The following is a 27,678-nucleotide window of genomic DNA, read 5'->3' as shown; positions in this document are numbered from 1 at the left end:
GTACGCACGAGCCCTATTCACTTCACTACACGGGGAACGCACTCTTCACATGTCAGATGGCGTTTCGCGTTTATATGAGGCCCGGTATGTTAGTATACTGTGCTACCAACAGTATGCAGTGCCAAAAGGCTTACTTCATCTTTAAACTTGACAAGCAGTTCATCAAAAGTATTCTTTGAACAACCTTGCCATGGCAACTCACATATGGCGAGAAGCAGATGCCGGAGTAATGATATGGGAGCCAAGCTCGGAAGCTGTCACCACTCAAGCAGTGGAAGAACAGCTTCAGCACGAGCAGTTACACACCGCTCCAGAACAAGATTTACAAGGCAAGAGACAACTAACTACTGATCATTTTCTCCTTCAACACAAGTGCTAACAATCCACAAGGGTCTCTTCGCAGCAATTGCGATCGTGCCCTACGAGAGCTGACCCTTCCACCATTTGCGGATGTTTTCAGTCCATCACTCGACAGTATTGAGCCTTGGAAAGGAAGTTTGTTCTTCGAATCTTCGGGCTCATATTCGCCTTCAGAAAGAGAGGGTTCGACGCAAGCATCACGTTGTTCTTTTTCTGGCTCCTCTTTCTTACATGAGCAAAACGCCTACACACGCAAGGCAACCGGCATTGATCTTTCCAAGAGTCAAATAAGCTCTTCAAGTTGCACTTCTGATAGCATCGAGTCACAGTCCACACCTTGCCCTCGTCGCATGGCACCAAACAAAACTGGTCGCCATCTTCTACATCCTGGCCATACCCGCTCCAATTCCAGCAATACTTTGAGAGGTTCGCTTTCAGTACGTCGCCAGCTCACATCCAAAATGAGTAGCTCTGGCAATCGCGTTACACTTGCATCGTCTTCGAACGGTTTAAGCAATCTACAATCTCTAGCAGTTCTTCAAAGGATTGAAAGAGCCCCATCACATTTGTGGGATGAGGATCAACGGGAGCTGTTGACTATTCTATACAGGTGGTACGACAATTCTGATCCGACTATTCTTCCCCGAGTGTTCAACGATGTTACCGGACTTGAACTTCGGGTATCGGTCGTACGTCATCAATTTGAGAGTCATGTGTTGCTGTATGGCGGACGCGCCTTTCCTGAGTACGCCCGGGTAATGGCTATTCCATTCCACGATCCAGAAGGGCGGTACAATGCAATTCGTGGGATTATAGAAGAAACTGCTGCAGACTTGGGCATTGGTTTACAGCGCAGAGAAACAGAAATTGTATTCGACTCTGGCACCGCGCGGTGGGCAAAGTCCCCAAGAACCAGAAGAACGTATAGATCCATGGTCCGTCGCGCTGCGCAAAAGGAGAAAGAAAAGAGTCAGATTTCTCGATTCAATCAACCTGTTATATTGCCGTCAGATCAGCCAGAGATACCCATATCAGAATGTCTACTCGGGAATGTAGCATTGTCCACGGACAACCAAGACGAGGAAAAGTGGTCTGATGTCGAAAACCCGAGCCCCCGCACAGTTTTAGTGGAAGAATTGCGGTCCTCTATAGAGCCTATCAAGCGAAAAATTGCCTTTCGCGTCTGGGATAAAAACAGCCGGACTGTATTCAGTAAAGAAGATGGGTTTGTAAGCCAGGCTTTCACCATCTGGCGCGGTGAATATCCTCTTCCATTTACTCCAGACGGCGAGGGCAGAGCTGCACTGAAGCTTTTAACCAACTTGCGTAAGTGCTTAGAAGTAACGAAACATTTCTAGAATCCACAATAACCATCAATTTACAGATTTGTGCTTAAAGGGCGGAGCGTCTACTTTTGTTTCCTTGTCTACAAGCTCACTGCAGGCTTTGGTCAAAGCAAGCACCATGGACGACCCACGGATAGCTGTCGGTGAGCGAAATGCTTTATTTGGAGAAACTTGGAATCGACTTTATCTAACGCGATGACAGTGGCATTGGATCATCCTTCACTTACAACGCCAAACAAAACGCTGTTAGCAGCAGATGTCCTTCGAATGCTCAAGTCCGAAGGTCAGGCATGGTGGGCTCGCTACAAAGGCTACGCAGGTAAGTCGCCAGTCCACTGGCTGCCCTACTACTATCCACTTTACTGATACGTAGCTCGCAGAACGCATGGTATGGGCCTCTGTACCCGCCGAAGCAATCCTCCATCACTTCCCCATCGCCGACCTCCACATCCTCGCCGAAAGCGACCCCATCTGCTCCCAGCTCCTCAATCTCTCCGCATTCCAACCCCGCAGAAGCACACGCCACGTTTCCGATCGCATGCGCCAACAGCGCAATACCATCACTACCCATACCGTACGAGCCGTAGCAGCCATCGCCCGCGCTTTCGGCATGCACCGTGAACGCGTTAGTCCCGTTCATATCCAAGGCTTCATCGCCGCCTTGGTCGATTCCTTCCAACTCCGCTCGCACAACACGCCAGACTCCCAAGCGAGTCTCATCGCACACTGCTTTGCAGTCACGCTGCGATCTCGTGTCCACCCCGTTGAAGACGTTGCGACGGCCTTTCTCGACGGCCTCAGCCAGGGCAACGACGTCATTGCATACTACGCGCGTCGTTCATCGTAAAGTCACAGGAAGGTTCGTTGTCTAACACCACCCTTTTGTTGATAGTCTCACCACCCGCGCTTTTTTTTTCTTCTTTTGTTTTGCCGACCTTGCTTTGCGCGAGGAGAGAGTTCGCCCACGGATATACATATCCTGTTGATACCAACATAGAGGTTTGTAAAATAGTTTCGTTTTTTTTTTCGATTGCACTTAAAAGGAGGATATAGCAACGTTGATAACCGGTTTTTTGTTACGGGGAGGGGGGGGGGGGGGGTTTGCCGGGGACGAAGGCAGCAAAGTATTCCCCAGCTTGCTTGTTGCTAATACAACTTCAATGTATGTACTAAGAAACATGCGCTCGAACATTCACATGTATCCAAATTCAAGAAAAACATCGTACGGGCAACAAAGTACATTGCATCATAGTCTCTACCAAAAAAAAACTACTACACATAGAAAACAGCGCGAACATTTCCTAGCAAATTCAAATTCTCATGGCGCAAGTTGACTACCACTTCCCTTCCCCCTCTACACCTCCCCCTCTCACTCCTTCCTCGTCACAAGCACAATCATCCCCAAATCACAGTCGCAGTAGGTTGTTCAACCCCCACACTGTTAACCTGACTCGGGATGGACGGCGGAGGAAAATCATCATCATCATCATCATCACCCTCCTCCTGTCTCTTTCCCCAAATCACCGTGGCAGTAGGCTGTTCAACTCCTACACTGTTCACCTGACTCGGGATGGACGGTGGCGGAAAATCATCATCGTCCTCCTCCTCTTGGCGTTTGCCCCAGATGACGGTTGCGGTGGGGGGTTGGATGCTGATGTTGTTGGGTTGGGAGGGGAGGGTGGGCGGCGATGGGGGGAAGTCTGGGTCTTCTTCTTCTGGGAAGGGGTCGTCTTCAGGGAAATGGTCGTCTTCGGGAAAGGGTGCAGAAGTGGGTTCTGGGGAGCGTTTTCCCCAGCTTATGCTGAAGCTGGGGGGCCCAAGGGTGATGTCGGGGGGAGCGTAGGAAGTGGTGTCGGGCTCTGGGGTTGGGGTTGGGGTAGGTTTGGGGGTAGGAGTGGGGGTAGGCATGACTTTTGAAGTGGATGATGGGGTAGGTTTAGGTGTAGCCTTTGAAGTAGATGGGACTGCGGACTTAGATGTAGGCTTGGAAGTTGGCTTGGGTGGAGGCTTAGGAGTCACCTTGGATGTAGGCTTAACATTGCGTTGCTCCATGTTCCAGCTTATGCTATACTGGGGTGGCGGTGAGCTGGTCTGTACCTCCTTTGTTGATGTCGACTTTTGGGTTGACGACGGCTTGGGTCTCGTCGTGGATTTGAAAGTTGTTGGTCTTGGTGGCCACGGGTTCCAAGGAGGATATCCTGGCCTTCTGGTTGAAGTAGGCTTGCTGGTAGGCACTGAAGAAGAAGTCTGTTTAGAAGTGCTAGAGCTTGTGGAGACAGATGGTGACGATGTGACGGATGGGTACTCAGGAGTTGGTTTAGGTGTAGGTGTGGGCACAGGAGTGGGCGTCGAGGCACCTGGGCCTTCTCCATCCCAGCTAATGCTATAGGATGGATTACCAATACTGAACTGGTCGCTCGGTTTTGGTGGGGGGTATTCAGGTTCTGCTGTCGGTTCAGGCTCACTAGTCTCCCAGCTAATCCAGAAGGACGGTTTTCCAAGGCTGATTTGGTCCGTTGGCTTTGGTGGATTGACAGGCTCATAGGGGCCCTCAGTGGGCTCCGGATTACCAGTGTCCCATGAAATGCTTTGCTGAGGTGGAGTTATCTCTACTTGACGCTCTTGAAAGCCAGCAGGTGCAGCACGGATACTAAAACACGTCGGTAACTGTAAATTGACGCAGACAGAATAACAAACCTGATTGCAAGACCAAGTAGCACCAGCACACTGTTGCGTGCAGGAGCCATGTTTGCTCGAAGATATATGGTGCAAGACTAAATTTACAACTTGGTGGTGTAACTCTGCTCTTTCATTGCGACTTTGTAGCAAAGTTATAGAAGTTTCTCCAGTCACTGGTTCTGGACAATCTAGGAGAACATGCAACGATACAGTGCCAAGATTAAAGATACGAGACCACGCGCCACGAGTCCTTTGTGAACTTCGGTTGCATCTGTGTGACACCATAGGACTCTGCATTAGCGAGGCTTGACAGTCCATGTTCGGGCTCTTGGTCGTGCTTCGATCTCGCAGCGCAATATACAGTGATAACCGCCGGGTTTACCTGCAGTGTCACTTGGGAGAAACCTAATTTTAGATATACACTGTCCAGTGGCGTGTGTTGAATTTACAAAATGTGGAAGGTGTCGGCAAAATTAAAGTGCATCTTGTCTGGCTATATTGCTGGGTATTTTGTGTGATCGTGCCATGGTTGCAAACAGCCGAGAATGCAGGGTTTCCCTCGTGAGGACTTTGCATAATATATGAACCAACTTTAACAATCGTGTCGCTCAACCAACGAAACTACTTCGCTTGCATGGCCTCGGTCCAGAATCAACATTACCAGAACCCCTTGGTTTTGTCTGATATGACCAAGGCATGGTCATATAGCCCCCATTGGGAACATAAGAACCCGGTAGCGAACTGCCACAGCCCATACCTCGGTGTATGCATGCTGGTAACTGTGCGACGTTCCAGGAGGGAATATGAAGAGCGCAACAGCCGTCGAACTGAAAGTGCTCCTGGCAATCGGATTGTTCTCACAATCGCGAAATACCGAATCATGACAGCGACACTGGCCCTGCTTGCAGACAATCGACTATTGACCAGTTGTTTGTTTCCACTATGGAATACCCGGGAAGGCGGATATCAATGGTGTAGTCCCGGGAGCCAAGGGAAGAAGAGAGCCCTGTTGCATATAGGACGTGCTTGGCCATCACCCGTCTTCTGGGGGATCTAGAAGTTTGTCCAGTGGCCATTTTCGTATGGCACGAATGCTGAGTGGGTCGATATATCCCGCTTCGAACATCTCGAGTCCGGCCCATCCAATCATGGCAGCATTGTCGGTGCAGAATTTGGGAGGAGGAAAATACAGCTCAACATCTGGAAATCCGTGAGCACAAAGGGTACATGCAAGTCTGATAATAGGTTAGCTTGATCTATCTCTACAGCCGAATGACAGTGGGTGCAATTCCTCGAAATTGAGTGTACGTACATGTGTCGAAGAAGTGAGTTCGCAGCGACGCCTCCAGACATGACGACGGCAGGCTTCGATGTCGTGAAATTTCGTTGGGATTCCAGGCCTAACACCACTCGTGAAGCTAGGTGCTCGAAAGCTGCGCGCATAGTTTCTCTGGCCAGATCCATTCTCTCTTCGATTTCAACCTCAGGAGCTGATCGCTCAACCTTGTTAAATTTCCTAGCAGTAGGGTCCATGCCATATCGTACGATGCGTTCGACCATTGTGGTAATTCCGGAAAAGCTCATCTCAAGGCTATTAATCTTGACGCCCCCGCCCGATTTAGTCAGTGGCTTGTTGAGAGCCCAACCCCATTTAGTAGTGTTTCTCCGGGTTGCATCTTCGTGATTTGTTGGAACTGTATACCACTCATACCGATGACCATGCGTACCCAGATAATTTTCAGCGGAGTGTGGGGATTGCGCAGACAGTGGGGTCAGAGTTGTTTGACCTTCCAGACCTGAATCAGGAAATGCAAATGCTTCAAGGAGTGCTCCATACATGGTGCTCTTGGTTGTTTGCAGCAACTCTGCAGGCAAGACGACACGAGCAATCTTGTCCAAGCATTCCCCAATGGCAATGTCATTTGTGAACCCCAATACACGATGATGTGTCAAAGAAGCAGAGTGGATGAGTAATGTGTGACCACCAGATGCTAGCACTGACAAGAACGGAAACTTAGGCGCAGGCGCAGGCAATGGATGGAGATGGGATTCAAGAGCGCTCACCATTCGCGGCGTGAGAGCATGTGCTTGCATGTGGTGAACACCAACGAGAGGTTTCTGGGGCAGGCGTCAGTGGCAGGTTCATGGGGAGACCAGCGTGCAGTACCTGCCATGCTACAGCAAGGCCTTTTGCGGTATCGAGGCCCGTGAACAGATTACTACGCATACCAGGCCCGCGTGTAACGGAAATGAAGTCGGGGAGTCTTCTTGCTGCAATGTCTACTTGGCCTGACTGTGTCGACTCCGCATTCGGAAGAACAGGCCCATTGCGCATTGGGAGATGGTGCATGGCTTCATGCACAAGCGTTGCAAGGCTCTCCTGGTGAGATTGAAGCGACACCAGGGGGTGCACGCCTTGGTATACTGAGTTGTTGGACGTGACCTTGTCGTGGAAATGCAGTTTTGCTGTCACGTGGCCATGGTGGTTTCCTTTTTCGACTATTGCGACCGAAGTATCATCGCATGATGTCTCAATGGCAAGGGTCATGAGGCATCTTTGCAATGGCCATTGGCGTAGGCGACGACTCGTTGAGCGGATCGCGGCCTGGAGCCCAGGGGAAGGAGGCCGCATGAGCTCTGCGGTGTGGGCGAGTGTGGAGTGGTACGGGTACGGGTGCGGGTGCGGGTGCAGGTACAGCAATGGTGGTAGCGGGTAGCCAACGAGGAGGATTTCTGTGCATGAACGTCGGAAGGGTTCCGGGGTGCAGGGCCCAGGCCTCGGCAGGCCCTGTGACGTAAACCCCCGAAGCTTCGAGCCTCACATGCCGCTCTCAACACCCTGAGTCTATTCATCTGACGTGACATGTTCCTTTGTCTTCTGCGATGAAATATACATCTCGTCACTCCCTACCCCATGGCTGACATCGACAAGAAGACAGACGGCCCAGAGCCATACTCGGCCGCCGGCTTCGACTTCACCCTCTTGCCTGACTACGATAACGACTTTGTCGAAGAGGACCATTTTATTGAATTCGCCAAAGCGCTCGCTGCGCCGGAGAATTCGCCATCGACCGAGGACCTCACTTCACCTCCGCCTGAACGTGCCTTCATCACCGCCCAAAATGACTGGCGCCCCGTCCACCAGCGCGTCAAGCGGCGCAAGAAGACAAAGGCCCCTCCACGTCGCGGCAAGGACGAGACGCGCGAGGGCTTCGTCTACATACTGCTCAAGTGGCCGCTGCTCATTGTCGTGCTCGGATGGTTGCTCTTCCTGAGTATCGGCTACGTCTTCACGCGCCTGTACATTTATCTATATGAGCACTGGGTCACATGGCGCGGAACACGCCAGAGGCTGCGCCAACGCCTACAGGACGCGAGGTCATATGAGGAATGGATACAGGGCGCAAAGGAAATAGACACGTATCTCGGCAACGATGCGTGGAAGGAGAAGGCCGAATACGCTTACTATGACAGCAAGACCATCGCAAGGGTACACCAGCAGATGGTCAAGCTTCGGGAAAAGGCCGAGGCTGATGAAAACAGTGTTTCGGGCTCCAAACATACTGCAGGCCCTCATACAGCTGTCGAGGATCTTCGTGCGCTGTTGGAGGGTAGGAACATTCTCCTGTATATGGGAACAACTGGCTAACGTTTTACGCAGCCTCTATGAAGAACAATTTCGTGGGCTTTGAGAACCCTCGGTTGTACAGCGAAACATACTACGGAACCAAGACTCTTGTCCAAAACTTTGTCGATGAAGCCGAGGCTTCCCTGTCCTTTCTCCTGCGAACCACGCAGCTTGATGCTGATAATAAGCGCGCCCTTTTCAAGCATTTGGGCAGCAACTTTGGTCGCACTGCTCTATGTCTATCAGGAGGTGCCACATTTGCTTACTACCACTTCGGTGTGGCTAAAGCTCTAATGGATGCTGAGTTACTACCCGAAGTCATCACGGGCACTTCAGGTGGCGCTCTTGTCGCTGCGCTGCTGTGCACAAGGACCGATGAAGAACTCAAGAGTTTACTTGTACCAGCCCTTGCCCACCGTATTACGGCCTGCCATGAAGGAATTCTCACATGGTCAAAGAGATGGTGGAAAACTGGTGCCAGGTTTGACAGTGTAGATTGGGCCAGGAGGTGTGCTTGGATGACACATGGCAGCTTGACGTTCAAAGAAGCATACCAAAGAACCGGTCGCATACTGAACGTTTCCTGCGTACCAGCTGATCCGCACTCACCAACCATTCTAGCAAACTATATTACCGCACCTGACTGTGTCATTTGGTCGGCGGTTCTAGCTTCGGCTGCTGTTCCTGGAATTCTCAACCCAGTCGTACTCATGAAGAAGAACAAGGATGGAAGTCTTTCTCCCTTCTCATTCGGCCACAAGTGGAAAGATGGCAGTCTAAGGTAAGCCATTGAACCCGCAGTTACTACTTTCTAACGACGGCTCACACGGTTTGTAGGACGGACATACCACTCAAGGCACTGAATCTTCATTTCAATGTGCGATTCTCAATCGTTAGTCAGGTCAATCCGCACATTAATATCTTTTTCTTTTCATCCCGTGGATCAGTTGGTCAACCTGTCACTCATCGACGCGGGCGCGGTTGGAGAGGTGGCTTTCTCGGTTCCGCTACAGAGCAGGTACGTAAAGAACGCCCCAGCACTCAACCAACTGTCTCTCCTCTTGAACACCACAGAGCCTTTACCTGGTGCTTCTCTAACCATATTTGTAGTATCTCAAACTTGATCTCTATAAATGGCTCAAGGTCCTTCGTCATCTAGAACTATTACCGAGGCCCCTTGGCCAGGATTGGAGCGAGCTATGGCTGCAACGCTTTAGCGGAACTATCACCATTTGGCCCAAGTCCATCCCTTCGGACTTTATTCATATATTGTCTGATCCTACCCCACAAAGATTGGCACGCATGATTCATGTAGGCCAGCAATCTGCGTTTCCGAAACTGAAGTTCATTGCGAACCGAGCCAAGCTAGAACGCGCTATTCAAGAGGGCAGGCGCAGGTACAGACCTCGTGGCGTACGTGATGAAGAAGTAATAAATACCCTCAGTGAGGAGGATCTCCGCAGCTTGCTCAAGCGAACACATAGCGATGGACCTACCGGAGACGCCCCATACCCTGCATCTGGTTCAGAGTCTTCATCATCTGCCGGGCTCTCAAGACCTGGATCCCCGATAGATCTTCCTTTAGGCTTCAACTTTACCCGGAAGAAGAAGGGCAAGCTGGGCGAAATTGTAACAAACGTGGAGAAGCAGACAGATGTCCCTGACAGCCCATCATTGTCCAAGCGGCTAAGCGGCTGGTGGTCAGCCATCTCGCCACAAGCTTCCCCACGGCCTGATCTCGCGCAACCGACAGCTGCTCAAGGAAAGTCGCGTGCTGCGCCATACAGCCATGACCGCCCTAATTCAATGTTTGAACTTCGACCTCCGGGTGGATTGGGTGATTTCCCAACTGGGAGGAAACAGAGTAGAGTCTTTGATGACTCGGATGACGATGATGTGACCCAGAGCACTTCTCGAAACAAGCATCAGCATAAAGGCAGTGACTTTCATGATGTGGATGCAGGAATAGGAGATGGAGAGGATCATGGCGACGCAGATTTTGGTGATGATGAAGAAGACAGAAAGGAATCTCAAACCGTAGGCGTTGGCCTTGGGCTTGAGTAACAAGCAATGTAGACTATTTTGACATGTACAATAGCCGAACTAAACTATAGAAATTGTAATTTTGAGAGAACACTCATCAGTGGACGTCTGAAAAAAAGTCCAGACTAAGCACGTGAAGGTCGCGTGGGCATGTGGGTCAGGCTTGGCATGTCGTCATTGACGACGCGCCTTGAACGCGCGATCACCAGGCAGCAAGCACCCGGTCAAAACTCACCTCGAGTAATACAGGCACACCCTTTACCAGTCAAAATTGATGGCTCATATTTGTAGAGGGGCGCAATGGGTGTTACTGGCCTCTGGACCGTTTTGCAGCCCTGCGCGCGGCCGATTAAGATTGAGACGCTGAACAAGAAACGACTAGCTGTCGATGCGTCCATCTGGATCTACCAGTTCCTCAAAGCTGTGCGCGACAAGGAAGGAAATGCGTTGCGGAACAGCCATATCGTTGGCTTCTTTCGCCGAGTATGTAAGCTACTTTTCATTGGCATAAAGCCTGTGTTCGTCTTCGACGGGGGCGCGCCAGCCTTGAAGCGACAGACTATCCGCCACCGTAAGTCGCGCCGGGAGGGCAGACGAGACGATGCACTCAAGACAGCCGGGAAGCTGTTAGCAATACAGATGCAGAGGGCTGCCGAGGAAGAGGATAGAAAGAGGAAGGAAGCCGCCAAAAATCCACGGGAAAACCCGCAAGACGAAGAGATACCTGAAACCTTGGTTTATGCAGACGAACTACTCCAAACGCCCCAGGAACGGACTCAGAACCGCACATTCAAAAGAAAAGACCAATATCATTTGCCAGACCTGGGCAAATCCATGTCGGAAATGGGCGCTGCGAACGACCCCAGAGTCATGTCTCTGGAGGAACTTGAAGAATATGCTCGGCAATTTGATAGAGGCGAAGACATCAATGTTTACGATTTCTCTAAGATCGACTTTGACGGCCATTTTTTCCAAAGTTTGCCTCCCGCCGATCGCTATAATATCCTGAACGCAGCCAGGTTGCGAAGTCGGCTCAGGATGGGTCACTCGAAGGAACAACTTGACGCAATGTTTCCCGACAGAATGGCGTTCTCCAAGTTCCAGATTGAGCGTGTGCGCGAACGTAATGAACTTACGCAACGCTTGATGAATCTTAACGGCATGAACGACGATTCCTTTGGCACTGGTGGTTTCAATCGCGTTGCTGGTGAGAGAGACAGGGAGTACGTCCTTGTCAAGAATGACGGAGTTGAGGGTGGTTGGGCCCTCGGCGTGGTTTTGAACAAGGAAGCCGGAAAAGCTCACAAACCAATTGAGGTTGAACCGCCACAGCTTCCAGCTAAAGATGATGAGGAGTGGGAAGACGACGAAGATTTTGAGGACGTGCCAATTGAGGGCTTGAATCGACTCCCTAAACCTAAAGCAGGGTTGAGTGCCCAGGAAAAGGAAGGTCGTGAATTCATTGCAAATGAGTTGGCAACACGGCGTCGACAGCTTTACAGATCAAGGAAGGAAAAGCCAAAGCAGTCTGCGCTCAAGCGGGCCGTGCCTGTGGATCAAAACCCCGATTCATTGTTCCTTGCTGATGACAATGAAGACCAAGACTGGATGGACGTGCATGTTAGTGGTAGCAACGATTTAGCCGAGGAGGCGGGCGACGAACTTGAGAACGAACAGTTGCAGCAAGCGATTGCATTATCAATGCAGTCGGGAGGACAACCTGGAGAAGCTGCTGAGGAGTCTGAAGAAGATCCAGTTCGCGAGGTTTTTCAACAAAGGCGTGCTGAAGAGACTAATCCCTTTGCTGGGACTAAGGGCTCTGGACTTGCTATCGGAAGGCTTGCCAATCAACGCAGTAGTAAACTGGCTACGAAGGGCCCTTTTGAAGGCAGTGACAGCGAAGATGAGATAGACCTGCACGGTGCGCTGGCAGAGTCTCGCAAGTCAAAACGTCCTACCAACGTGCAAAAGCCATTGTCTAAACCTAATGTCCAAGCATCTCCATCAACTGTCGAATCTGTACCAAGAAAGATCAACTCCTCGGGTTTCGATGGGCCTCTTCCGTTTGAGAGACTCAATCTGGGTAACTCCCTGCTTGGCAAGAAAAAAATGGAAAAGCTGGAGGCTGAGAACGCTGGAGGCTTCGAGAAGAATTACGCAGAGGAAAAAAAGGCTGCAGCGCCACTTCCACCCTGGTTCAACGCGTCACGGAATATTGCTTCAGAGGTAAACTCCCAACGACAGGAGGAAAAGTTGCTATGGGAAGAAGCTCGCCAAGAAGAAAAGAGCAGATTCCAGTTCCAAGAACTCCCAAGCTTGCGCAAGCAAGACACAAAGGAAGTCATTGACGTGGATGCACCCGCAAGTCAAACCCAAAAGCAAGTAATAGAGATTGACTCAGACAATGACACTGATCTGCAGATGGAGGATGTACAAACTGGAGAGGCTGAGTTGAAGATGGGTGATTTGGCCGACAAAGTTAGAGCAGAGCCACCAAAACCACTTTCCCCACGCCAGCCATCGCCACCTCCTCAAGATCTTGCCTTGGTAAAGAAGGGTCCGTTTGCCGAGGATTCTGATGAGGAACCAGTGGATTGGTCGGAGAGTGAGCCGGAAGACGAAAGGCGCGCGCGACAGAAAGCAACAAACGACGTGGAGCCGAAGTCAGAGACACGGCAAGCTTCTGAAACTCCATCTGACGAGTTTGAAGATGTACCAATGCAGACAGATCCAGTTCCTGAACATACATCTGTCAAATCGCCGTCGCCTGAATTCGAGGATGTACTTTTGCAAGGTGAAACCACTTCAGCACCTCAGCAGCCAAAGTCTGCATCTCCCGAATTTGAGGACGTCCCGATTAGACAGGAAAAACCGCGTCAATCTCGAAGAGAGTTTTCGCCTTTACAGGGCCCAGAAGACCTTACGAAGCCAATTGCCCCATATAGTGGCATTGCTGACGACAATGTCCCTATCGACATTGCAGAAGGCAATGATTCCGACCAATACTCTGATCCAGAAGATGAAGAGCTATTCGCCTCTCTAGCAAAGGAAGCCGAAGAGCACGCACGCTTCGCCCAGGAACTAAGCAACAACACCGCCACACGAGTAGACTTTGACGAAGAACTCAAACAACTACGTGCTCAGCAGAAAAAAGACCGTCGAGATGCCGACGAAGTCACACAAACAATGATTTCCGAGTGCCAACAGCTCCTCACCTTATTCGGCCTCCCATATATCACCGCGCCCATGGAAGCAGAAGCCCAATGCGCCGAACTCGTCAATCTGGGTCTCGTCGACGGCATCGTAACCGACGACTCGGACACCTTCCTCTTCGGCGGCACCCGCGTCTACAAAAACATGTTCAACGCCGCCAAATTCGTCGAATGCTACCTCTCCTCCGACTTGACCTCTGAATTCAGCCTCACTCGCCAAAAGCTAATCGACATCGCCCAACTCCTGGGCTCCGACTACACAGAAGGCCTACCGGGCATCGGCCCCGTGACTGCGCTAGAAATCCTCTCCGAATTCCAAGATCTGACCAGCTTCAGAAAGTGGTGGGACGGCGTACAAAACGGGACCATCAAAAAATCAGACGACGCGCAATCGTCGTTCCGCAAACGCTTCCGGAAAAATCAAGCTACCAAGCTTTTCCTGCCCACTTCTTTCCCAGACCCAAGAGTCGCAGACGCTTATCTACACCCGGAAGTGGATTCCAGCCCCGAGCCCTTCCAGTGGGGCGTCCCCGACCTCGCTGCGCTGCGCGCGTACCTCAGTTCGCAGATTGGGTGGAGCACCGAGCGCACAGATGAGGTGCTGGTGCCTGTTATCCGCGATATGAATCGTAGGGAGAAGGAGGGCACACAGGCGAATATCACGAGGTTCTTCGAGGGGAGTGTTGGGGCAGGTGCTTTTGCGCCGAGGGTTAGAGGGGCGGAGGGGAGCGGGCCGAGTGGGAAGAGGAAGGGGAAGGCGGCTGCGGGGAAGAGGTTGGGCGCTGCGTTGACAAAGTTGGCGGAGAGGGAGGGGGCGAGGGGGGGGAGTGAGGGGGAGAGTAGTGAGGAGGGGGCCAAACGGGATGAGGGTGCGAATGGTGGGAGGAAGAAGAGGAAGGCTGGGACGAGTAAACCTGTGGAGCTGGCGCAGAAGGAAGATCAAGGTACGGGCGAGGATGCTGGAGAGGATGAAGATGACGAAGATGAATTATACAAGGAGCCTACGAAGAAGAAACCTAGGAAGACGCGAAAGGCAAAGGCAGTGTAGAGTATTACTTTGAGAAAAGAAAAGAAAAATAGGCTATAACGTGTCAGCTTCACCCAAGTACCAATCATCTTCTTCGAACAAGATCAAAACAACAACAACAACAACAACAACAACAATAAAAGATTCCTACAAATGGTATCACGCCATTCATTCGCATATCTCAAGAAAAGGAAAAGAAAAGACTATGACAAAAACAACATCAAAGCTTAACACCTCCGCCCTCAATCCTCTTCAAATCATCCTTCGTAAAACGAACATAAGCACCATCCCTGAGCCAATACAAGACATCCCCCTGACCCTCGACAACCTCAGGATCAATACCGTCCTTCTGCAACAAATGCTTCTGCTGCTTATTGGTGCCCGTAAGCTGCATCTCCTTGGTGACGCGAATCCAAATTGGGGCCGCGAAAGCCGGCAACTGACTCTTCACATGCTGTGCCAGAGACGTCAGGACAGCATCAGAAGGCGTGGTAGACTGGTCTTTGAACACGACGGCGGAACAGCCTGCGCGGCCATCGTGGCGCGGGACTTGGACGCCGTAGACGTTTGCTTCGGCGACAGCGGAGTGTCTACCGAGGACTTCACTGACTTCGGCTGTAGAGACGTTTTCTGCTTTCCAGCGGAATGTGTCGCCGATGCGGTCGACAAACCAGAAGCGGCCCTGGGCGTCCCAGCGCATGAGATCGCCGGTGCGGAAGTAGGCGTCTCCTTTCTTCTTGACGTCACGGATGATTTTGCTGTTTGTTGCTTTTGAGTTGCCATAATAGCCTTGGAAGGCCTTGTTGATGTCTGTGGCATCGAGTTTGCTGAGCATTTCACCCGGTTCATTGGAGTCGCAGATTTTACATAGGCCTGTTTTGGGGTCCCGGATGGGCTCTGGCGGGTCGGACTCGGGATCCAGGCGTACGAGACAGAGCTTTTGTCTCAGGAGCGTGTTGATTATTGTGCCGTTACGTGCAATCGCACCACTGGAAAAGGAATTTGTCGAGATGTTGAAGAGCCCATTGGGCGCTTCTGTTGCGGCGTAGAATTCGTAGACGGTTTCTATGTCAAAGCGCTCTTTGAAAGCTTCCCAGACGTCAGGGCGCATGCCGTTACCGAATGCTGCGCGGAGCTTGTGCTGTTTGTCCAGGGGCGATGGAGGAGCGGAGAGGAGGTATCGGCATGTTTCACCGACATATTGGATGATGGTGGCATTGGAAGAACGGACTTCGGGCCAAAAGGTCTTGTGAGAAAACTTCTTCGACAAGCAGATGGTAGTTCCGGCGCGGAGGGTGGCGCACAGACCCAGGATTGAAGCTGAGCTGTGGTATAGCGGCATAGATGTGTACAGGATATCGTTGTTGTTGTTGAGTCCCACCCAAACTGACCCAGCCTTGGAAGCACCAACACATCGGCCCCACGACATCAACGCAGGTTTAGGAAGACCTGTTGTGCCAGACGTGTAGATGAGCATGGCCATGTTTGTGCGTTCCTGGACTGAGCGAATTGAATCAGGGAAGCGCGTTGGCGGTTGTGTGAGAATGTGAGCTGCCAATGCACCATCAAAGAAGATGATTTCAACCTGTCGTTGAGCTTGCTTCTCGGTAGATGGCGAGGCATCAGACTGAAGTTCAAACGTGTACTCGAGCTTGTCAGTGTTATCCGTCCGAGTGAGGCCTTGGTCCCTCAGTGCATCCTCGTTGAAGTTGGCCTTGACTTCTTGGTCCACAAGCACCAACTTGGCCGTACTCGTCTTGATGGTGTGTACAAGCGGCTTGCCTGTGAGGTTGTAGTTGATAAAGGCCGGGCTTGCGCCAATGCTCCAGAGGCCAAACCACACCCATACGAAGACGTCCGAGTTTATAAAGTCCATGGCGACAATATCGCCCTTTTCCACGCCCTTGCTCTTCAGCCATACTCCATAGCGGAGCACAACATCATACGCTTGCGCATACGTCCACGACTTTCCCTGGAAGATGATCCAAGTATGGTTTGCTCGCGACGATTTGGCATGTGATTCGAGTTCGTAGAAGAGGTTCCAAGTGTCGCGTCGTTGGCGGACCGCGCTATCGATGGAGCTGCGTACGAGGGCAGATAGCAGTGTCAAGTCGTAGGTGAAGCCATGGCGACCGTTAAGGTATGCGAGGCCAGCCGCGGCTGCGGGAAGCGCGAGCGGAAGAGCTGCTATAACAAGGCCGATTAGCAGGAGGTTAGGGATGCAGGGTGATTGATGTATGAAGCTAGATCGCGCTTACCTGACATGATTGGTGACTAGTAGGCAAAAAGAAGACAGTACCAAAAAGCACCGAGGCTCGATATCGCGATATCGGGTGTCGTGAAGAAGGGGCTCGTCGGCGCGAAGTACGATTCAATCGCAGGACGCATCATGCCCTTCATCGTCGACTAGTGACGTTTAACCCCAGCTGAATAGTGGAGCTCACAAGCAGCCGAGGCAAGTCGGTCGGGGACGCCCTGGCAATCCGACATGCAAGTCATGGACCATTCCTCTTCCGAACTTCCCCTCATTGCCCTGGCCTGGGCAGCGTCTCATCCTGTTGGTACAACGGCCCATGGCGCTCGTTTGTCCTGTAAGCGGAAAGACAACGGCGCCCGAGATGGTCCTGCGAACAGTTAGTAAGCATGACCTTGCGTAGACTCCCCTGACTCGGAGCACCAACTTGACAAAGGCATGATCTGCTCGATGATGTGCTGCCTTGAACCATGTTCGAATAAAAGCAAAAGAACAAGGGTGTGGCGTGGCTGGGGTAAAGAGACACGTTTCGAGTCTGTGTCTCGGAACAGGCAAAAGCCTCGATTTGTCACCACCAAGGTTCGAAAGGACTACTATACAATGTCACGTGCCGACGCGTTCAGTGAAGCATCCGGCTGACCGCGTGCCGGGTCCCGTCCAGCCAGGAGCGCGGACAAGATCAAGTTCCGAGTGAAGAATGGATTACGATATACAAGAAATGTCTAGCAACGTCTGCGAGACCTATAGCTTTAAAGGGCAACTATATACGCAATGATCTGTATCCAATTCCATCCATCCCTCACCCCACCCATATCCCAAGGTATCCCCCAAGACTATGATTTGCGCCAAACAATCGCTCCAGAAAATGCTATTGGAGAAGTGAAGGTATAAAAATAAACAAACATGGCGCCATTGAACAAGAGTTTTACCAACAGCCTACCGACTTCGCGAATCGGTTCTGTAGACATTACAGGAATGCGAAACCCTGTCGTCAAACCTACCCAATGACAAGAGGCCTATTCACTCTCATCTACCGTACTGCCTCGCCTTCCGGCTTTGGCGCATCCAGCTCTGCGGCGGGAGCCTCCGCCTCTGGCACTGGACTAGGTGCCTTTGCCGGCTCGTGCGACGCCTCATCAGCAGGAACTTCTTCAGCTGCCTGTTCAGTAGGCTCAGACTCCTTTGGGGCTTCTTCCTCCGCCTTGTGTTCCTCCTTATGCTCCTCATCACTATGACCGTTGGTGACGGCTGCCTTGGCCTTGGATGCGACATCCTCAACCTTGGAAGCAACTTCCTCTGCCTTCTTCTTTCCTTTTTGTAGCGTGCTAGGCTTTGAGGCGGCGGGGGCTTTGTGTGGTGGAGAAGCAGGCTTCTCATGCGTCTTGCTGGAGCTGGCTGCGGTTGGGCGCATCATGCGCTCAAGGAAACCGCCCTTGGGTGCGGTGCTTGTGGTCGAGGTGCGGGACTCCGGTCGCTTCGGTGCACTGGGTCCAACTGAAGGTCGTGGGGCCTTGGTGGCGGTGGCGGGCTTGGGTGGAGCGCGTGTAGTAGTAGTGGCAGGTTTCTTTGCAACCTTGGGTTCCTCGCCATGCTTCGCAGCTGAGGCCGCAGTAGGTGCGGTCAAACGTGAAGGCAGACCGACTGGGCGTGTGGGCGATTTGGGAGCTGGCTTCTTGAAGCCGGTTGGCGAGACACTGGATTGATGTAAGAACTAAGGACTATGAGAAATTCAATTGTACATACCTTTTGCGGAGAGCAGCAGGGGCGGGCTTGGAAGCGGCAGGCTTCTTAGTTTCTGTAGATGGTGCTGCTGGTTTGGCCTTGGATGCAGCGCTGGCAGTGGGTGCAGTAGCGGAGGATGCTGCTGGACGTAGGGAAGAGCGGCTCGTCTTGGTTGTAGGGGCCTTAGCAGCCGGGGCCTTTGTAGCAGGAGCAGGAGCCTTTGTAGCAGGGGCCTTAGCGGCCTCCTTAGGGGCTGCCGGCTTGGACGCCTTGGGTGCTGGACTGGGCTTGGGCGCTGGTGTAGCCGACTTGGTCTTCGGGGGAGTCTTTGGTGCTGCCTTTGGAAGAGGGCTCTTTGGAAGAGGGCTCTTTGCGGATGCGGGTAGCGCCTTGGAGGCCTTAGTAGTAGAGATTGCCGAAGGCTTCTTGACGTCTAGCTTCTTAGCTGCAGGAGTTCCATTGGTCTTTGTCTTGCTGTCAGCAGGCTTGGAAGTCTCCGCTGCTGGAGTCTCTTCAGACGCAGGAGCCGCCTCCTCGGTGATAGTGGGCACATCCGCGGAAGATGCAGTCTCAGTCTTGTCTGAGGTTTCGGCGGGCTGAGCGTCGGCTTGGGGCTCTTCTTTGGTAGTTGCAGCTTTCTCCTCTGCGATAGCAGCTTCGGCAACAGCTGCCTCCTCTTTGACGGCGGCTTCCTCAATGGCAGCTTCCTCGGCGGGAGGAATGCTTTCCTCAACCGCAGCTTCATCTTGGGCAGGTGTGTCGTGTTCCACCGCAGCTTCATCCGTGGGGGCTGCCGGCCTCAGCGCGAGATCTTCCTGGGCGCCCGTAGTAGGCTTATCCGGATTTTCGGCAGGCTGAGCGGGAATCTGTTGTGGGGATGGCATTGGGGAGATTTCGGCGTCGTCGACGGCTTTTTCTTCGGGTTGGGATGGTGTCTGCTCAACCTGGGGCTCAGAAGCTTCTGCGAGGTCGGAGGCCTTAGGCATGTCGGTAGATTCTTTTTCTTCTGCCTTTCGGTCAAGAGGAGCCGATAGCGAGGACTCTCTTGATGCTACGGCCTGCTCGGGAACAGCCTCAGGGATAGCCAGGCTCTTGGCGCGCTCTTCCTTCTCGTCGCTGACAATCTTCTTGAGATCAGCGAGCTCCTCGGGCCTGTCCTCGCTGATGCTGAAGCTCTCGCGGCGGTGTGCAACGGTGCTGTTGGACGGTGTGCCCTTTGTCTGGCCGAGGTCGGTGGGCGTGTAGGCGCTCGTAGGAGGGAGCGAGGGCTCGACGGGGACAAAAGAGGCGCGCACCTTTGATCTGGGGCGGTCGTCGTTGTCTCCTGGGGCGGAATGGTCTACTGGGGAGCGACCGCGGGGCTCGGGTGAGGCAGCGGCGTTGGAGTTTTCGAACATGGCGCGCAGATTGCGCACGCCGTTGGACATGCTGAGAGGCGACGAAGCAATCGTCAATTTTGCAATCGGCTTTGTGGTGTCGAGGAGCGCAGTCGCCGGAATGTAAGTAATATGGGATACGTGTGAGAAGTCGGTGGTCCGCGCCTGAAACCCGGGCAATTTGTTTATGTACAAGCAGTGACGACTTGGTGGCAGGGATGCGTGGAGCGTCCCACAAGAACGCAACGCTTACAACAGACAGCAGAAGGTTTCAATTGATGATTCAAGTAACGGGATTTTGTTTTGAACAGACGAGCAGTGCAGTGATGGTGGATGAACCCCTGGGGAAGCTGGTACAGCAAGGAGTCCAAGGTGCTGTCCGGAGTAACCATAACGACTGCACCAGCTCCCAAACGGGCCTAGCGCCTGTGACGTCTGGCCTCGCTCTGGCCCTCGCCACGGCCTTCATAGCACAAAACGCCCGATGCACATACACACTCACCCTCACTGTCATCTAATAGCTATTAGACCCCTCGGCACGCCCAATTCACCCTGAAATTACCTCACCACACTCCCTTTCGCAGACTCCCCTGCAAAGCTTCGTTGGCCATGTACATGCGACTCGACTGGCGCCCCTCCTCAAACCACGCACCAGTCTCGTGCAAACACGGTAGCATCTTTCTGGAGCACTCGACGCATGACGTGTATTAATAGCTCTCCTCGTCGTGTTCCAGCCTTACATGGACACAAGGGACGACTATTGTACTAGTATGCACATACGTAGTAAACTCCCACGCGATAGTCAGGGATAAAGATGCTCGAGTCAGGCCAATCACGTCGCTTCTGCGCATGAGTCCCTCGCAATCTCCTTCGGCTCGGCCAATCAAGAAGAGCATCCGCCGCCGGTATGCTCATTGCCTCACGTGAGCCCCCTGATCCCTTGGATATGGACATCGCGTGTGACATGTGTCGAGTCTTTCACAATTGTCGAAAGCTTCGTGGAAATGTTTCTTTTGTTCGGCGGCATGGGAAATAGTATCCCGCTTGGCTCGCTTTTGGATTATTAAAACGGGGATTCCCCTTTCGAGATGCCGGGCTGTTGACACTATCCCGTTCTGCATGTGACAGGCAGCCGGAACATTTTGGACTGAATTGCCCAACACAAGGTGTGGTCAGAACTTTGTGAAATATCGGAGCGGAACAGCACTCATTCAATATCGGTAACGTGATTAACTATTAACCAATAAAGTCATTCGTTATAGAAAAGGCCTCGCTCATGTCTTTAGAGCAAAGAGAACCCCTCAGACAGGGCTTGTCTGATCTCCCTGGCAACGTCCCGTAGCCGTACCGCACCTCAAATGCAAGTCATCTGAAGCCCCACCAATCCAAACCCCATAGTCACCACTCACAGCAGGGACGACCCAGTTCTGCTCAACGACATCCCACACGCTAAGATCCTTCCTTGTCAGTCGCATCTTCAACATCTGGCTAGCTCCAGCCGCAAGCGTAGACGTCTTTGCAAAGTCTCGGAGCTGGAGAATGGGCGTGTCGACCGTGCTCTCGCTGGGGAATTGCAAGTAGAGTTGTGCAACAGCCTTGCCAGTTCGATTGCCGGTGTTGGTTACTGTTACAGCAATATCGTATGCCACATCGAAGAGCGCGGGGTTGCCACCTTGTGCGCCACCTGCTGCGGGCCCGGGCTTCTGCTCGTTGGAGTATCCCGCAGGATAGGGGTATGTCGAAGGAGAAGTTCCCACCTGCGCAGCAGCGTCGGCGTCGTTCTTGTCAAGCCACGAATACAAGTAGCGCCAGATACGGTTGAAGTTCGCGGGCCAGTATGCCTCAGAAGCAGGTGGAATCGCGGTCGAGTACGACGGGGTTGTGCCCTTTGCAGGCCGTGCTGGTGGCGTTCTGGTGAGTGGCGTCACAGGGGTGATTGTGGCGTCGGAAAAGGAGAAAGTCGTGTAGCTGAGTCCGTGGCCAAAGGCATAGCGGGGTGTGATGTTGGCCTTGTGGAAATGACGGTAGTCAATGTAGAGGCCCTCTGTAAACGTATCTTGAGGCTGACCCAGTTGGTATCCAACAAGCTTCACAGAGTTGCCAAAGTCGTCCTCGGCATTGGGCAGGGTGTAAGGCAGGTGACCAGATGGAGAGACATCGCCGTACAGCACCTGCATCAGAGAGTTTCCTGCTTCTTGTCCGGGCAAATGGGCGAATACGATTGCCTTGACTGAAGGAAGGTCATGCCATTCGTTCATAAGGATGACGCCAACAGTGTGCACGACAACGACGACGTTCGAGTACTTGGCAGCAACATCCTGGATCAGTCTGTCACCATTGTGCCACAGGTTCAGGTTGGCAGAAGTTCGGTCTCCTGGGTTGTCTTCAACCGTAATGTAGTTTTCTCCCGAGTCGGCAGTCACAAAGACAATGGCAGTGTCGTTTGGAGACGGGTTCGAGTTGCCTGGGAAGTTGTCCGTGTTGAAGAACTGGTAGTTTGCACCGCGAGCCTTGAAGCCATCAATGGGCGAGTCCATGTATGGGTAGCGAGCGCTGCCACTTCCCCAGCCCATTCCCAAGGTACCCTTGTTGCAACCCTGATCAGCGCACGAGTTGATACCATCTGGGTTCTTTTCAGCGTCTGTTCCAAAGATCTTGAGCGGAGCACTCGCAGCCAGAGGAAGAATGTTGTCCTGGTTCTTCAACAAGGTAATGGCATCCCGAGCTACCTCACGTGCAACCTCGGCGTGATTGCCCTGGACATCCACGAACTCGTTTACTACACCCGAAGGCGAGATGAGTGCACCAGGGTAGAGCGGGCCCTCGGCATTCTGGGTGTTGGTGTCAAAGTTGGGCCTTGGATAGTTTTGGTCCTGGCCCATCTGGAAGTACGTGGCCAAGATGCGTGTCACGGCATCGTTTACACGGTCCACTGGGACAGAGCCGTTCAGCACTGAACGGGTCTGTTCGTACATCCAGTAGGAGTTTCCGAGGACAAGAGGGATGTCATTTCGATCGCCAGGCATGGACATGTCCAAACCAGCGAGGGTTGAACTGACACCGGAGATTTGGGCTAGCCAGTCAGACATGACGAATCCCTGGAAGCCGAGCTCATCTTTCAGGAGACCGTTGATCATGTAGCTGTTTTGCGCGCATGCGCTTCCGTTGACAGCATTGTAGGCAATCATGACTGAGCCAACTCCAGAACGTACGCCTTGGTCGAATGTTAGCTATTATGTGCTTAGGCTTGCAGCTTTCTGTCCATTCCAGTAGTGTAAAGAGACACGCAGACTGGCGATTTTAAAGGAATTGGCTCAACTTACCTTCTGCAAAAGGCCAGAGATATAGCTCGTGAAGAGTACGATCATCAACGTTTGATGAATAGCCTGGCTTGACAATATTCCACATGCGGTACATTTCCTGCTCGTTCGCAATCAAATGCTTGATGGTAGCAATGACGCCAGTGCTCTGAATACCTTCTACAGACAGAGAACCTCCAAAGGCCTGGAGAACCGGGTCGGAGCCAAAACCCTCCCAATCTATAACAATTGTGAGTAATCTGCTTCTCAGAGATGTAGTTTTCCAGATACATACTTCTTCCACCTCGCGGCTTGCGTCCAAGAGGTCCTACACTTGGTCCCAAATGGATGTTGACACCCTTTCCGCGGAACTCTTCTCCAATAGCGACTGCACGTCGGTAAATGAGATCCTTGTCCCACGTCGCTCCAGCGGTGATGCCTGCTGGGAAAGCAGTGTTGTGGTCGGTATTTCTCACGCCCAACGGACCATCTTGCAAGCAAAGCTGTGGAATGCCAACTCTCAAAGCACTGCCAGTATTTCCCACACAGCGGCCCATGAAGATTCCCGTTCCCGCCGTGAGATTAGTCTTCTCAGCAAGTGTCATGTTGGAAACGAGGAGAGAAGCCTTTCGGTAACTCTCAGCCCAGTCCGACACCCATCCTCCATGGGGAGCTTTTGGCGGAATGTTAGCATCCACTACAAAACAACGAGAAGGTTAGAAACTGTGTTTGCACACATACCAGGATAGTATGGCGGCGCAACATAGCCTGCAGGCACAGGGTCACGCTGCTGGATAGCAGCGCCAGCCGCGAGTCCGGAGAGAGACAAGAAGAGAAGGGAAGCCATGATTCCCAAGACCGACGTCTGGTGGTGACAACAGGAAGGTATCCCTTCAACCCAAATTTGGACACTGGAATCCCTCCAAACAATCCAAACCGAGAGTGCGAAAGCCACTCATATACATAGTCGTCTCTCTCACTCTCACTCGCTCTCTTTCCCCTGGCCCATGACGCAAACCCCGCAAAAACCCACCATTGCCTATGTGTGTGACCACGGCGCGCCCCTCGCATAGTTCCCCAAAACAGAAAGCACCATGGCGCTAGTGAGTAAAGTAATCAGCACATCTGGAAATGGTGATGTACAAACCACTATCCCAGGTGCCTGCCGGGCAGAGCGTTTGTAGACATATGCCCGAAGGCAGGATTATTATCTGCGTTTGCGCGACTGGGGTGGGAGGAATCAGCTCCGAGATTGGGGGGCGCGCGCGCTGCTGCTTGCAGCGGTTGTTGCCCGTCCGGATAATGATCGGCTTGTTTAGCAACGGGATGGCAGGTACAGGGGTTACGAAAACGGACGGGGTTGCCATGCTCTCTTGCACTTGCGATCTTTGGGGAGAGAAAAATGAAAGAAAAAGCGAAAGGTTTGGGTGGGCGTGGGTGGTTTGCAGCGAATGAGGTGTCCAGAGTTACATGTTTGTCGTTGGAGCTAGGTAAGTAGATAGGGTTTGTAGGCGTGTGTGTATGGTACGCCGGTTGGATAACTTAGTAGCTGAACAAGGTAAGAAAAAAAGGTCTCCTGAGCTGAAAAGGTACTACGTAAAGCTCGCGGGCTTCGGATCAAACGGGATTATCGCATATGACCACGGAGCTTTTTTTTTGCGATCATTGATCGCACGGCACAGCAGCATCGCCAGGTCCCTTGCATTTTTTGGGTCCGACCGCAATATCAACCCACGCAACTCGACACATCGAACGTTGTTTGGTGGATCGATACTTATCCACACCGCCCGCCGCGGCGCCACAGCGGCTCCCATAATCTCTTCACACACAACCTATACATATACCTGCCAGCCCCCCGTCCATGTACTCTTTTTCAGCTGCGGTGCTTCCGGCCCAGTCATGTTGCATGTGCATCTAAGCACGTAGTGTACGCACGCTAACATGCGGCGCCAAGCCCGGACCGGGGGGGAGGGGGAGGGGGAAGCCCAGCAATGGCCCCCGTTTTGCCTGACCTATATCGATCGGCCAAGGGGCGGAATTTGCGGGGGTTCAAGCAAGTTGACGTTACGGCGGTTTTCTTACTCGTGGTCGGTCGACAAGTGATGGACAGGCACCAAAACTCGGTTCGCTTTAACCCCCCCGAGATAGACTAGCCAGTAAGCTGCCAGGCTTCCATGTGAAAATAAAAACGTTCTCAGAGCAGGTGCCGCCACGCCTGTTTTGTGAGCTTGGTCCGGTATGTAGTGTGCGCTGGTCGACTGTAGCGTGCGTCGGTCGATTGTAGCCATGCGCATGACTTTGTTGTGCATTTTTCAATGAGTCGTATATTATGCGTGGGGAAGGGTGCGTGGTTGTGTTGGGAGAGGGAGTATCGAAAGAGGGCTTAGCGGTGGGTGCGCTAACCTGGCTGCTGGCGCCGAGTTGGGTGTGTATAGTAGGTGGGCTTGGGCTATCTGGTGTGTGGGTGGTTACACGGCAGTGGGGATGCAGTGCCTTGCTGCGGAAGCAGGAACCGAGGATGTTGGGCGGGTTGTGGCTGTCACGAGATAGGATGGGGGGACTTGGTTGCCTATTCGCCGTGCCGTCTGGTATTGCCATGGAGATGCGACTGAGGCTTCTTCAGATGTTACAAGAATAGACTTCTACATGCATCTCCTTGGCGTATTTTCTCTATGCCCAATGACTCTCCCCGTCATTCGTATGAAATGCGTCCAGCTCAGTCTGGCGGAGCAACGGCAAGGAAGATAGCTACGGATAATCGGTAGTCCTAACGGTGAGCATGACAAGCAAGCCAAGTCCAGATATCAACACCCCCGTCTGAGTTCGGTATCCCTGTACATATCTCAATAATGTGGAGCTGAATTGGCAGGTGCTACGGACTTCAACCATGTTCGCATCTGCTGCCACGTGAGCGTCGAGCACCACGTCGATCTTCGCCTCTCGCGGTATGGCGTACACAATGATGACCAACGGCGCAACGACTACAACTGACTAGAGAAGCCAAGGAAATATCATTGAAGCCTTCACACATGTCAAAATGCACAAGGGCACACTGCTATTTGAAAATCGTCGTTCGTGTGGATGGAACTGGATTACACAATAGTGAGCCCGCTCATGCCATCCGTCCAGTCCATGTCGGTGCGTTCACCTGATGAATATTCTGCAGAATAGAGACTGTAGCCATGCCGATACATGCCACCCCATCAAGTACGCCATGAAATGAATCCCATCGTCTAAGAATGCCTAAGATCGAAAGCAAGAAAGTATCGAAATGAGGGCTACCCTTTTAATTCTCCCTTTTGGTACATGTAAACTTCCCCATGCATGCCCCCCTTGTGTCGATGTGAAGATGCCGACCTCTCGTTCCGAATTTCGATTGCCGAAGAAGCGCGAAAAGTATAAAGACAAAATGAGCGACGTTGGTGAGGTTTGGTAGTGCTTCAAAGTAAGCACTCAAAGATTGGTGGATGTGCGCCTGATGCATAGTTTACAGGAAAGAAGTGTGGTCATGTAAAGCGCCTTTAGTAGGTGTCTTCGAACAAGGACGGCAAAGTTGCATCTCCGTCTGCGCCATCGCGAAAGGCAAGCATCTCATCATCGAATAAGGCGAAAGTAGTATCCATGTTGAAGTCAATATCGAACTCCGTATCGAGTAGGCTATGGCGGATTGACTCAGCGTTGTAGAAAAAGTCGGCAGCCATAGGAGCCTCCGGATATATCTCTGGGAAGACATTGGGATCGAAGCAGTTTGAGACATCTTCAGGACAGGCGTTATTTCCATTAGCAGTGACAGGGTTTGCAGCAAGCGGTGGCTCGTCCGTAACCTCAGGTACTGTCGGGATTAACTTGGGGGACAGCTGGAATTGGAGCACTTCTGGAGCCGTGGTCATGGCTGCAGCTCGCTTCGACTTGCGTGATTGACGTTTTTTCTTCTCGCCAGGCTTCCTTGGAGTGTACTTGTAATTGGGGTGCTGGCGGAGGTGTTCTTCTTTTGCAGATTGGGCAGCGTCCTGCCAGGGCTTTTTGGCTTCAGGAGAGAGGTTGTGCCAAATGTGAGAGCAACGCGTAGCTATGACTTGGTCAGTGTCTATTTGTCTGAAGGACAGAGGGGGCCATGTGCTTACAGATCTCTTGAATAGTGAGGTGTGGGAATTCGGCCTTTAGATGCTTGTGCATTGCATCTCGGAAAATAATCCAACAGTTCATCGGGCGGGGAGCCTTTTTCAGGCCAGCAGCAACGGCTTTCAGGTTAATTGAGGTTTGCTCAGAAGGCGATGTCTGGGCTGATTGGGGGCTTGATACAACTTGAGGTGAGCGCATGTTGTTCTTCGGCATCTGTACCAAAGTATGGTAGTTGTCTCCGCCATCCATAACAGTGAGTTCGACGGGAAACCCACAAACTTCGCCCACACAGCGTTTAAAATGCTCTACCAGGATACCCCCAAAGAGCTGTGGAATGTTGTCTTGGAGAATGACCAGATCATTGCCGTTATGCCAGTCATCCTTGCAGCCTTGAACCGCAGCTTCAAAACGTGCTTCTGCAATTTTGATTGCCTCAGCGAGTGAGATGCTGTTTGTAGGAGGAGTAGAGTAGACTGTAGAATCCATTGCTCCAAGGAGTTGGTCAGTCTTTGTGTAATGTAAGAAAGTCAATCAAAAGCCTTTGTCAAGACTCAGAACAAGAACCAGCTTCAAAATTGTGAAAAAGTGTGGAGTCGAAATCTCAGAAACA

General features: G+C 52.2%; 7 protein-coding genes across 7 annotated transcripts; 2 read left to right on the top strand and 5 right to left on the bottom strand.

The window, feature by feature from the left end:
* Positions 1 to 821: 821 nt before the first annotated feature.
* On the top strand, positions 822 to 2,553 carry PSV08DRAFT_392207 (uncharacterized protein; the record flags this gene model as incomplete). The annotated part of the gene is made up of 4 exons (XM_066093531.1): positions 822 to 1,686; positions 1,745 to 1,849; positions 1,909 to 2,025; positions 2,087 to 2,553. 4 exons carry the CDS (start codon positions 822 to 824, stop codon positions 2,551 to 2,553), a joined length of 1,554 nt encoding a protein of 517 aa, XP_065948888.1.
* A 548-nt stretch (positions 2,554 to 3,101) lies between these two features.
* PSV08DRAFT_363149 (uncharacterized protein) lies at positions 3,102 to 4,536 on the bottom strand (the record flags this gene model as incomplete). Its single annotated transcript, XM_066093044.1, has 2 exons — positions 4,404 to 4,536; positions 3,102 to 4,356 (listed from the first exon to the last, which is right to left on the bottom strand). The coding sequence occupies exons 1-2, from the start codon at positions 4,451 to 4,453 to the stop codon at positions 3,102 to 3,104; spliced, it is 1,305 nt and encodes a 434-aa protein (XP_065948887.1). The 5' UTR covers positions 4,454 to 4,536.
* Positions 4,537 to 5,189: 653 nt separating this feature from the next.
* On the bottom strand, positions 5,190 to 7,017 carry PSV08DRAFT_392196 (glycoprotease family-domain-containing protein; the record flags this gene model as incomplete). Its single annotated transcript, XM_014228184.2, has 3 exons — positions 5,190 to 5,620; positions 5,698 to 6,503; positions 6,553 to 7,017. The coding sequence occupies 3 exons, from the start codon at positions 7,015 to 7,017 to the stop codon at positions 5,419 to 5,421; spliced, it is 1,473 nt and encodes a 490-aa protein (XP_014083659.1). The 3' UTR covers positions 5,190 to 5,418.
* A 282-nt stretch (positions 7,018 to 7,299) lies between these two features.
* On the top strand, positions 7,300 to 14,316 carry PSV08DRAFT_182499 (dna-repair protein rad13; the record flags this gene model as incomplete). Its single annotated transcript, XM_014228183.2, has 5 exons — positions 7,300 to 7,996; positions 8,047 to 8,794; positions 8,851 to 9,031; positions 9,124 to 10,050; positions 10,348 to 14,316. The coding sequence occupies 5 exons, from the start codon at positions 7,300 to 7,302 to the stop codon at positions 14,314 to 14,316; spliced, it is 6,522 nt and encodes a 2,173-aa protein (XP_014083658.2).
* Positions 14,317 to 14,344: 28 nt separating this feature from the next.
* PSV08DRAFT_46998 (uncharacterized protein) lies at positions 14,345 to 16,695 on the bottom strand. The gene is made up of 2 exons (XM_014228181.2): positions 16,554 to 16,695; positions 14,345 to 16,482 (listed from the first exon to the last, which is right to left on the bottom strand). Exons 1-2 carry the CDS (start codon positions 16,558 to 16,560, stop codon positions 14,516 to 14,518), a joined length of 1,974 nt encoding a protein of 657 aa, XP_014083656.1. The 5' UTR covers positions 16,561 to 16,695; the 3' UTR covers positions 14,345 to 14,515.
* Positions 16,696 to 17,579: 884 nt separating this feature from the next.
* Positions 17,580 to 23,793, bottom strand: PSV08DRAFT_182936 (glycosyl hydrolase family 3 N terminal domain-containing protein; the record flags this gene model as incomplete). Its single annotated transcript, XM_066091893.1, has 6 exons — positions 17,580 to 18,243; positions 18,293 to 19,699; positions 21,001 to 22,861; positions 22,971 to 23,186; positions 23,242 to 23,619; positions 23,688 to 23,793. 6 exons carry the CDS (start codon positions 23,791 to 23,793, stop codon positions 17,580 to 17,582), a joined length of 4,632 nt encoding a protein of 1,543 aa, XP_065948886.1.
* Positions 23,794 to 26,467: 2,674 nt separating this feature from the next.
* PSV08DRAFT_392181 (high mobility group box-domain-containing protein) lies at positions 26,468 to 27,554 on the bottom strand (the record flags this gene model as incomplete). The annotated part of the gene is made up of 2 exons (XM_014228178.1): positions 26,468 to 27,015; positions 27,071 to 27,554. 2 exons carry the CDS (start codon positions 27,552 to 27,554, stop codon positions 26,468 to 26,470), a joined length of 1,032 nt encoding a protein of 343 aa, XP_014083653.1.
* Positions 27,555 to 27,678: the final 124 nt, after the last annotated feature.

This window comes from Bipolaris maydis (genome assembly GCF_028858645.1).
Source record: "Bipolaris maydis strain C4 unplaced genomic scaffold PSV08scaffold_9, whole genome shotgun sequence".
NCBI lineage: Eukaryota > Fungi > Ascomycota > Dothideomycetes > Pleosporales > Pleosporaceae > Bipolaris > Bipolaris maydis.
This window is presented reverse-complemented; position numbering and strand designations above follow the sequence as displayed.